The sequence below is a fragment of the Lytechinus pictus genome, chromosome 14 (genome assembly GCF_037042905.1).
Source record: "Lytechinus pictus isolate F3 Inbred chromosome 14, Lp3.0, whole genome shotgun sequence".
In the NCBI taxonomy this organism is placed as follows: domain Eukaryota; kingdom Metazoa; phylum Echinodermata; class Echinoidea; order Temnopleuroida; family Toxopneustidae; genus Lytechinus; species Lytechinus pictus.
The window spans coordinates 25,040,952-25,053,390 of record NC_087258.1 but is presented as its reverse complement, the minus strand read 5'-3'; the positions used below and the strand labels follow the sequence as shown (position 1 = coordinate 25,053,390).

The 12,439-nt window shown below is 35.6% G+C and overlaps 1 protein-coding gene across 1 annotated transcript in view; it reads right to left on the bottom strand.

The window, feature by feature from the left end:
• LOC129276878 (vesicle-associated membrane protein 3-like) overlaps positions 1 to 11,548 on the bottom strand; it is a 29,432-nt gene extending 17,884 nt beyond the window's left edge. The window contains exon 1 of the mRNA XM_064109177.1: positions 11,484 to 11,548. Within this exon, the coding sequence (XP_063965247.1) occupies positions 11,484 to 11,548 (65 nt within the window). The remainder of the gene's footprint in view (positions 1 to 11,483) is intronic.
• Positions 11,549 to 12,439: the final 891 nt, after the last annotated feature.

The window sequence follows — 12,439 nt, the reverse complement described above, 5'->3', positions numbered from 1 at the left end:
CACAGATTTGGGGCATTGTGCATAATACAGGTAATTAGCATGTATACATGTACATGCAAATTAGTGAAAACCTCATACCTTTCCAGTTTCCATTATTAAGATCTACATGTACATGTAATAGTTCCCTTCCTTTAACCGCCCTTTCGCACAATAAAAAATAATCGTAATTTGAATGATGATTCCAGTGAAAAATAAGGCTAATGACGAATATTTAGCATGTGTGTTAAACCAAACTAGAACACGGTTAGAATCACGAACGCTAATCACAGTCACGATTACAATAGCAATCATTATTACAAAGATGATTCAAGATTCATGTGTGAAAAGGCCCTAACAGATATTACACAAAATCAATAGAAAATTCGGAAGTGTGTGAATTTAAAGTGCTCTTTGTTCTCTCCATGATTAGCTTAATGCTTTATAGATGAAGAGGATGTCAGATCTGCTTTGTCACCTATTCAATACATGGTTGTGGGTCCAAACAAAGACCAAATCTGGAGAAGAAATCAATAATGTCATTTTCTTTGCCATGAGCCTTGTCTATGAATTGAGTTTGCTGTTAAAATAGAAAGAACCATATTTGAACATGTGCATTCCTAGACTAATTGTAACTTGTATCATAAGTATGTCAAGTTATGAATACAGTTTAGATCATCACCATAACATGTACAGGTACATGTACCTACAGATTCAAATAATGTATGTTTGTACACTTTCAGATGAATTATTCTGGGTGGGCACATGGTGTACATGTACTAACATACAAAAACAGTTTACATTCACCATTTTTCTATAATGCATAAACATGTACTGTCAAAATAGTAGCCATTTAAGCAGTAGCAGTAGTATTATCATCATCATCCTCCTCATCATCATAATCATCATCATCATCACCATATTTGCAATGGCACAGAAAATAAGAATCCTGTATGGTACCACATAATATAATCCCACCATAGATGCAATTTATAAAAGGATGCTTGCCACATCTGTCTGACAGTACCGGTACTATACGTCAATTAGTAAGTCAAGGTTCATTTTGAAATCTAGATACATGTAATAGAATTCTGCTTCGAGGAACAACCTGACATTACATGTAGGCCTTCATGAATGCCTACATGATTTTTTACTCGAAATCATAGAATGGGTATGCCTTCAATTCAAAACAAAAAAATGCCCTTGAGACATTTAAAGCTTTTATCAATTTTATCAATTTCAATAAATGCTTTTTTTAATTTATATAAATTCTCCAACCATCCATCCATTCATTATATTTACTTACCGGTATTTGTTTATTTAATTGATTATCTATTTATTTATATTTTATTTATTTATATATTTATTTATCTATTTATTTTCTTATCTATCTTAAGTCATTCATTTTTTTATGGAGGGGGGGGGTACTTCAAACCATGATTAGTCTAGTCTCACTTCAATAATTCACTTATTTTCACTTATTTTCCTTTAGGCCCTATTGTCATGCAGAGTAAAAAGCTCTTCAGATATTGGTCCCAATTAGTAGTGTACAAAATGACACAGTTTTACTTTTCATTTCAACAAATTTCCACGAATCCACGATGGTTAATTTAATACCTGCGCAATGACAAAGTAGGGCAGTCACCCCTTTCTTTAACGACCTCATTATGATAAGATACCCCCTAACCCTAAACATCTGCAAAACTGCTACAACGCACACTGCTCATACACAATGCATCAGACCCTTTTACAACCGTGCGCTTGTAATGTATGTACAGTGTACATGTATCAGCATGCACGCATCATAATTCACTTTACTGTACTCCCCTTGGTCATGCATATTGCTAATCACAGCTGTCGAATGCAATGTAAGATGTAGAACTGGGACGACTCATTCTGTGGTATAGTGCCATGAGCTGATATAATTAAGAACAGATATAAATGTAGACCCAACAAAAATTAAGGTTCATTACATGATCATGCATACAGTACCTGTACACAGTATGCCCATGGCACCTACATGTAACAGGCCATGTTGCCTCGTGTCACAGAGGTTTGTATACTATGCAGGCAAGTAGCGTACTACACTAGATGTAGTATACATGTACAGGTATACGGTACTTGTATTCTACATGTACATGTAGTATTTACATGCAAGGGCTATTAAAGTCTGTTGTGACCACTTATTTCATACAAGGTTTTTTTAATAAATAAAATAGAGGCTGTATATATTAGATTCAGCAAATCAAGATCAGACTCACACTTTTGAAACATGAGTTTTATGTTGTATGTTTTAGCTCTCTTGCACTCCACCGTTTGCATGTACAGTACATGTACCAACATGTACAGTGCAGTATTGAAATATTCATGCACCGGTGTGAATTAAAACTGGGTTAAAATGTTTGAAACTGTTCAAACAAACACTACAAGCATTATACTATTTTGCCATCATTTGACCATATGCAAAATAAATAAACAAATCCCAAAATTTTGCTGAAATTTCACATCTTACATGTACATGCATGAAATGCCACCTACATGTATTGTCAATATTTCCTTGAATGTATTTCTATTTTAGCTGGGAACTACAAAAGAAAATGGGAAATGCAGAATATTCCCTTCTTTATTGACTCTGAAAGATCACTTTCTGAAAATTTCAGAACTACTACCAATACATGTACATCAATGTGTACACGTGGGACTCAGATGCATGGGACAAGATCAGATTATGAGGAGGCCAACAGAAAAATTGTCATCCTTTTTTAATATACATGTACATGTAGGCATAATAGTCCAAGAATAAGTTTATTGAATCATTGATTTTTAACTTGTTTGCTTTTGCGGCCTTTTTCTCGGCTTAAAAACAATATCGTATCAACTTTTTAAAATGGCGTCTTGGGCAAGTCAATGAAATTTTGCTTTACCCCAAAATCAGTTGAAGGATTTGCAGAACATTTTTGAAAAAGCCTCCAAATATTTTATTTTGAAAATCCAAATCTTATCCTCTGCCAATTCTAATACCTATCACATTTGCATTGCTCATGAAATTCCCTTTCAGATAATATACTTAAGGTCATTTATTTCTTATTCTATTCTTATTTCAAATATCAAATTTTTTACATTTTGTAAATTTCATTGTGTATTATTAAATCATAAATCAATTAATGAATTTATCTATTGAGGTACACTGATAGCACTCTGTAAAAAGAGACAAAAATATAATCTTTAGCACTTAATATGTATAATATAAACAACCAAATAATAAAAAAATAAAAATTTCTAACTAAATATTATGAAGTCCATGGCTGTACGCAGCAGGGGGGCAATTGCCCCCAAGGAACTTTGAAAACCTAATTTTTCTTTACTGAAAATTTTCACAAAATTCACCAAAATGTGCACAAAATCCTTCAATTTCACTTACCGGTATAAAAATTAAAACAGGGGAAAAAAATATGGGGGAAAGAAATCTGCGTAAAAGGCCTTGCTGAAGTCTTATAACATTGGAGTGTAGTTGACAGACCTCCATCTGCCCAAAATAATGAAGATCACAATGACCAACATCACTTCTGGGGAGGGCAACATTAATATTTTTGACAAGTTGTCAGATCTGAAAACTTCCTTGATTTTGATAGGCTTAGAATAAACTGGTTACTATAGCAACTGTCAGATGAAACAGCACTCTGATAAAACGTTCACAACTCTTTTCATGAAACGCTCCCATATTTCCATTTTTATTTCAACAAGTTTATGCCCCTCTGTGAAAAATAATTAAAGGACAAGTCCACCCCAACAAAGAGTTGATTTGAATAAAAAGAGAAAAATCCAACAAGCGTACCACTGACAATATCATCAAAATCGGATATAAAATAAGAAAGTTATGACATTTTAAAGTTTCGCTTAATTTCACAAAACATTTATAATGCACATCCTGATTGGTATGCAAATGAGGACACTGATGATGTCATCCACTCACTATTTCTTTCGTATTTTATTATATGAAATATTCTAATTTTCTCCTCATTGCCAAGTGAAGCAACAATTAATTCCTCCCCGATCATGTGGAATTAGCATTGTTTAATACTATATGGTTCAGTCAAGTTAGTCCTTATTGTCAAATATGTTTAAAAAATGAAATATTGTATAATTCAAATAATCAAAAACAGAAGAAATAGTGAGTGAGGGACATCATCGTCTGTCTCATTTGCATGTCACTGAGTTGTGCATACCACTGTTTTGTGAAAAATAAGTGAAACTTTAAAATACCATATTACTTTCTTTATATTTCACATCCGATTTTGATGAAATTTTTAGCATTATGCTCGTTTGATTTTTCTCTAGTTATTCAAATCAACCTTTTTCTGGGGTGGACTTGACCTTTCAGAACCTGGGGCCCGTTTCTCACCATCGTTATATACATGTACATGTAGTCTAACTTCTTGACTAAATCGGAGATAGTGAGCATCTTGCCCGCTACCGTTGCACGAAGCCCTCTTTGCCAAGTTCGGGGACTACAACCTGACTAAGTATTTATGACACCTCCGAACCTGTCATTACTTCTTTTCATAATGACGTATGGTATCACGTGGGTACATGCAGATTTAGTATGTAAAAGTGCCTCAAAATTTGAAATTATAATCTAATAATAATAATAATGGTATATTTACCCAGGGTAGCCACTTCAGTTCCGAAAACTGTTCTCCAAGTGGGCCCTGCTATTATTATTACCCGGCTAAGCTAGGCTACCAATTCAGGTGCACACAGCTTTTTCTTATGTAATCCATCATGGAAGTTGAAATTACTTTGCAAAACAAGTGGGATAGATCACTCAATAACACACAGAAACTGTAAAAACTGTTGGTAAAATGCCAAAAACAGTTCATTTTGAAATATGAAATTAATTGAATTAATAAAGATTCTGCCACGTCAGGCCATCCATAACTGGACTCGTATATGTTGTTTTCAGACCCTTTTCAACATTCGATAAATTCTATCCCAAATTTATACATAGAATTTGTTGAATCGTATGTTTCGGTATCTAATGACAATTTATGCTACACTATATTTTGATGGTGTTTGAAATCATAAAAGAACCATATAAACATCATCATTTTACAAAGGAAACCTTAGTAATGCCATTCCGTCTAATAAACCAGTTGGTCCAAAAGCCATTTAGTCTCGAACTGGACTAAGTGTTAAATTGTGCAAAATGAATGAAAATGAAATGGATATTAGACCAACTGGTTATGAGACGAAATGGTCATGGACGAAATGGTGATTAGACGAAGTGATGATTGGACCAAATGGTTGTTAGACGATACGTTGATGGACGGAGTGGCATTAGACAAAATAAAAGTAGACCATGTGGTGAGTGGACGAGTTGGCAGTAGACGAATTGGCAATTCACCATGAGATGTACATTCAGAACGAGGGGGGGGGGGGGTGAATGGGTCTTTGGTGATTTTCCCACATTTGAAATGAAATTTCAGAAATCATGACATCCTGATTTTAACCATATGCCAAATTGAGGATTAGGATGATTCTGTTAATATCAGGACAGTTGGCAAGTCTGAAATTCTGTTAGCTTCAAGATAGTTGTACAATGTAAATAAAGGTATTGTGGATAAAGCAAAAGTTCATTGACACCATCTGGATTGAAGCTGATTTTTTTTTTCCAGAACAAATCAACGTTAAAGAGAAAGCCATGATTGATCTCTCATTTAGCTAAACAGTGGTGCTCAAAACTTAATGAACCCCACCAGAAAATGAACATATTATTAACATGTAAAGTGTTCAAGTTCTGTCAAGTTTTAGATATTGAAAGGAATACTCCGGGCTGAAGATATTTACATCGGAATAAACAGGGTAAAATTCACAGAGCAAAATGCTGAAAATTTTGTCAAAATCGGATACTATTATTATTATTATTTTGTTTGGCGTCACCTGTGCCTGGGAGGCGAAAAGCGAACTGAATCACTATGACCCGCAGGTCTCTCCTCCCGATATAACTGATTGGGGGAATGCAGGTGGACCACTACACCGGGGTTTCCCCCTACTCTTATACGAATAGTGCAGTGGGTTCTTAATGTGCAAAGGTGGTGACTCCTCTACACGGGGCCTCCATTTAACATCCTATCCGAGGGACGGAGTGTTTTCCATTGTAACATATAGCCTGCATCTATGAAACATGGGAGAGACGTTTACACACAACGCACTGGCGTCAGTCATCCGCCCGGGGTGGACTCGAACCCACGATCTTTGGTTCGACGGGCAGACGTGTTACCGACTGAGCCAACACCGCTCTCTATATACGGATACGAATAACAAAGTTACTGAATTTTAAAGATTTGCATTTTTCCGGTAAAACAGTTCTAGGCATGTCTTCCTGAATATTCATTAGGTGGGCTGATGATATCACATCCCCACTTTCCTTTAATATTCTTATGTTATTACATAAAATAATAATTACCGGTATTTCATGTTTCATAAATGTGTAAATGAAATGTCTCCTTTATGATGAAATATATTGCAGCAATAAATAATAATCAGTTGTCAATCCAATTGTTTTAGTTCTTGGTAGAAAAATTTTGAATAAACCTAATTTCATATAATAAAATACAAAAGAACAAGTGGGGATATGACATCATCAGCCCACCTAATGAATATTAATCATGAAGACATGCCTAGAACTGTTTCACCGGAATAATGCGAATCTTTAAAATTCAATAACTTCGTTATTTGTCATCTGATTTTGATCAAATTTTCAGCATATTGCTTTGTGAATTTTACTCTATTTGTTGAGATATACATGTAAATACTGTCAGCCTGGACTGTCCCTTCAATTGTTATCACATTCAAATTCATTGAAGTTTATTTGTCTGGACTCTCTGAGCATTAAAGGGAGCATAAAGTAATTAGCAAATTGAGGTACTATGGAGCTTGGCCAGGCTTGGGTAACTTTCGGGAATCTCCGTACATGTTTGCGATAGGTGCACGCATGATTTGTGTGTACTTGCCGAAACAGCTTGCACTCGACCGAACAAAGACGAACCAAACAACTATCTCACCATCAGTGGCAATTTTGTTCGCAGCTCCAAAATCGTTGTGATGTACATGTACATACATGTACGGGCTTGCCGTAGGGATAAGCGAATGAAATTAAGATAATACATGGATTTTGAGCGGGCGCTCCCTATCTTTAATGTAGTGTTGTTGTCTAGTGTCTACATTAAAACTCAGCATGAATGAATGCATTTTGTGGAGTTCACTAGCTTTTGAGCACAACTGTATAAATCATTTCCTAATCATTATTAAGAAAAAAAAAACATTTCCGAGGCACAATAATGATACCTAATTACTTCTTATATTAAGCACTTTTTCAAAAGTTACAAAGCGCTGTACAAATGACAAACCAAATACAAACTGTAAAAACTTAAAAACTACACAAAATGAAACACTACTTGCATATATATCACAACAAATGAGATCTTCTTAAACACATCAATAGAAGGACATTGTCTAAGTTTATAGAGTTATCTATTCAAATATTTTGGGGCAAACACAGAAAATGACCTATCACCTACTGATTTGAATGTCCGGGGGATGTGAAGAGGGATATGTGATGATGACAGAGTGTTGTACATTGATTGGCGAACTATTAGGAGGTCTGACAGGTACATGTATGGTGGAGCTTGCTCATTGAGACATATGAATGTGATAGTCAGACTATAAATGCTCAATTCGATTTTTTACTTTCAGCCAGTGTAATTCTCTAACCAGGGGGGGGGGGGTGTCTGTGTATATGATGGTTGACAGTAAATGACCCTTGCTGCTTTATTCTGTAATTTCTGTAGACGATCTACATTCTGAGAGGTGACACCATTATACAGAGAATTACAATAATCTCTATATATATGTAACCAGCGACCTAACAGCAGTATGACATGTATCTTTATCAATAGACTTTCTGATTCTATCAATATTTCGAAGGTGGTACAATGTAATTAACCGACTTACATGTAGACACACTACATGTAGTTTGATCTGACACTGTCATATGTTTATCTAGAACACAACCAAGAATACGAATAGAGTCTGATGGAGATAAGGTATGTTCATCAATGCTCAAAGAGATGTTTTGAAGAGTACGATAATACATTGGTGACGAAAAAATGATGAAGTCCGTTTTCTCAATATTAATGTGTAGTTTATTTATTTGTAACCAAATCTGGATATCCTTCAAACAATCAGATAATCCAAAGGTCACATGCAGTGATCTTTAAAGGGATACTCCGGGCTGAAGATATTTATATCTAAATAGAGTAAAATGCGACAGAGCAAAATTTGATATAAACCAATAAACAAAGTTATTGAATTTTAAAGATTTGCATTATTCTGGTGAAACAGTTTTAGACATGTCTTCATGAATATTCATTAGGTGGGCTGATGTCACTTTCCTTTTTGTTAATGTTATAATATTAATGGCAAAAAGAAGCTGCTGAAAACTGCAGTATGACATGTATCATTATCAATAGACTTTCTGATTCTATTAATATTTCGAAGGTGGTACAATGTAGTTAACCGACTTACCGTAAGGGCACTAGTATTCAACCCGTTTGGAGAGTTTCCTCAAATATATAGAAATATAGAATTTACCTGAATTTCAGACCCGTCTTATTTCCAAGAGCAAATGCTGGTTATTCTTTTTCCGTTATTTTTTTCTTCAACCAGTTGACTGTGTGCGCGGGCGATCGAATTATACGGCGACGGATTTTGGTACTAGTATTCAACCCGTCGGCACTAGTATTCAACCTAGCGATGGAAGATGGCCCTGTCTCTCAATCTGCCCTTGTCCCATCCGACTATGGACTAGACCATTTGAGATGAGACCAAACAGGGAATTAATCAAAGCCAGAGACTTACATAGATCTAGATCTAATTTAGCAATCTAAACCTTTTGAGATTTGCTATCAATCCTCACTAGGTTGAATACTAGTACCATTCAGTGCAAAAGGCCATTGCTGCATAATTCGATCCTCCGCGCATACAGTCGACAGATTGACAAAGAAAATATCGACAACAGATTACCCTGGAAATAACAAAGGTGTGAAATTAAGATAAATTCCCTATTTCTAAATATTTTGGGGAATATGTCAAAATCTTTGAATTATGCCGGGTTGAATACTAGTACCCATACGGTACATGTAGACACACTAGTTTGATCTGACACTGTCATATGTTTATCTAGAACACAACCAAGAATACGAATAGAGTCTGATGGAGATAAGGTATGTTCATCAATACTCAAAGAGATGTTTTGAAGAGTACGATAATACATTGGTGACGAAAAAATGATGAAGTCCGTCGAAGATTCTGCTAGGATCGAAAGCTTAGGCCCCTTTTTGACTTTCTAAGTTATTATATTAAATCACAATTGTTTCATTTTTTCATAAATGTGTCTCCATTATGATGAAATAATTTGCAGCAATAAATAATGCACATAATCCATTGTCAGTCCAATTGTTTTAGTTCTTGATAGATTTTTTTTTAATAAACCTAATTTCATATAATAAAATACAAAAGAACGAGTGGGGGTATGACATCATCTGCCCACCATATGAATATTCATGAATACATGCCAAGAACTGTTTCACTGGAATAATGCAAATCTTTAAAAATTCAATAACTTCGTGTCTTCGTTATTTGTTATCCAATTTTGATGAAATTTTCAGCATTTTGCTCTCTGAATTTTACTCTTATTTATTGAGATATAAATATCTTCAGCCTGGAGCATCCCTTGAAGATAATTTATTCAAAAACTTTCATCATCATTATCTGTAAAGGAGTGTAGGATGTCTCGAGTCTCCCAGTCATAAACGCTTGGTACAATAAAATTCTACATTTCTACTTACAAGCGCGGACATGGAGTCAGACAATTACAAATCCTCAAGATATGGGTAAGATTTGGGTTTTAGAATAAGATCCAAGTTTGATTTTGCAAAAGTAGCACCTATCAGCCACCGATGATGACATAATGCGCATGCATCACAGATCGTGGGCATTTCATGGGAATTTTGAGCATTTGGAAAAAGTGTTTTTTCTTTCATATGGTCACACCTACAGTCGACAAAATTACAAAGCAGTTTAAATGCTCTTGATGCTCATTTAAAAGACAGTTAAACAGTACTTAAACATGCTTTTGACTCTGCCCTACAAATTTCAATAACTTTATGTTTGCAACATAATTTTTGATGTTTTTAAAAGGTTGAACATGAAAGGATGATAGCATCATTGGCCAGCATAAAAGTGATTTTCCAGGCACTGACTATTAACATGACTTACTTAAAGGTCAAGTCCACCCCAGAAAGATGTTGATTTGAATAGAGAAAAATCAAACTAGCAAAACACTGAAGATTTCATCAAAATCGGATGTAAACTAAGAAAGTTATGACATTTTAAAGTTTTCCTTATATTTCAAAAAACAGTGATATGCACAACTCAAATGAGACAGTTGATGATGTCCCTCACTCACTATTTCCTTTGTTATTTTATTGTTTGAATACAATATTTCATTTTTTATAGATTTGACAATAAGGACCAACTTGACTGAATCATATAGTCTGAACAATACTCATTCCACATGTTCAGGGATGAATTAATTGTTGTTTCACTTGACAATGAGGAGAAATATAGAATATTCCCCATTTCATTTAATTAAATACAAAAGAAATAGTGAGTGGATGACGTCACCAGTCTCCTCATTTGAATATCCACAAGGGTGGGCATATAACTGTTTTGTGAAGTTAAGCAAAACTTTAAAATATCATAACTTTCTTATTTTACATCTGATTTTGATGAAATTATGTTTGTTGGATTTTCCTCTTTTTATTCAAATAAACTTTTTTGGGGGTGGACTTGTCCTTTAAGCAAAACCCCTCATGTTTCATGATGAGTGTTTGACTTGGAAGAGATCTGGAAAGGGTTTCATGAAAGGAAATGTCGGACGCTTTATCCAACAGTTACCAGTGGCTTATCAACCAATCAGAATCAAGGAAAGATGTCAGATCTGTCAGACAAAACTGTTTTGTTTCGTCAGACGAATCTGTTGATGAAATGGGGCGCTAATGTAGTTTCATACCAGCCAATAGCTGCATTTTGGCTTCGATATGGACTGAAGTTAAATGTAGCTACCTACGGCAGCTCGCCTCTTCGTTTGCAGCATGTTTGCATGATTTTGGTCGCTAACTTCAGTCAATATCAAAATTACAGCGAATCCAGGCGAAGCGATGGAAATCTAGCAGATAATTTAAATGATGACGCAAGATCGAAGCCGAAATACAGCTGTTCTCAATCACGATATTGAAAGCAGTGGGCATATTGAGCTTGAAATGTGAAGAGACTTTCTAATGAGTATGACATTTGCGAATAATTACTCTACTGAGTACTGGACACTGTCACTGGTGGCGAAATTCTCGCAAAGTCGGCGCACAGGTGGAAAACTTTACCTTTACCTTTTACCCGAGATTCTGGAAGAGTGCTGTGGATCCCAGCAGTCAGGCTTCCAGTTCTGTGCCATTTTCATCCGTCTCAATGATTGGTGTGGTGTCTGCTCAGTGTCGTTTTGGCTCAGATCTCTACCTTCTATAAGATGTTTGCTACTCATATGGTGAGCAGAACCGCTGGTCTGCCCACACTTTGTCCAGTCTGATCTTAAAGCTATTCACAGTCTGAGCTGTAACTACTTCTTCAGGGAGTGAGTTCCAGTCATTTATAACCCGCTGGCTGAATGAATCTTGCCTCAGTTTGGTCAAGCATCTGGGTTTAGAAAGCTTCAGACTGTGACCTCTTGTATTGCCTGCTGAAAGTTCAAAGAAGGCATCACTTGGGATGCGTTCAAATCCATGAACAATTTTGTACACTTGGATCATGTCTCCACGACGTCTGCGGTACTGAAGAGATGGGAGGTTGAGTGCCTTCAGTCTCTCTGTGTATGAGTGATTCCTAATAGCATAGATCATTTTGGTTGCTCTCTTTTGAACTTTCTCTATGGCTTTAGCATCACCCTTGAATCTGGGGTACCATATAGAGTTGCCATAATCCAAGATCGGTCTGACAAGTCCTTTGTAGAGTCTTGGGATTGTAAATTTATCTCTGCATTCAAAACTACGTCGTATACATGAGAGTACGCCGTTGGCCTTTTTCACAGTACTTGCAACATGGTTATGAAATTTAAGTTCATCGTCAATCAGTATGCCAAGATCTCTTTCTTCTGAAGTGTGCTCAAGTAAATCGGATCCAAGAAAATATGTGTGCTTAGCATTTCCTGGGCCGATATGTAATACTTTGCACTTTTCTGAGTTGAAGTGCAACTGCCAAGTATTACTCCATTCTGTTAGGGTATCGAGGTCATTCTGTATTACACAGAGATCATCGTTGGTAGAGGCTTTACCATAGAGCTTAGTGTCAT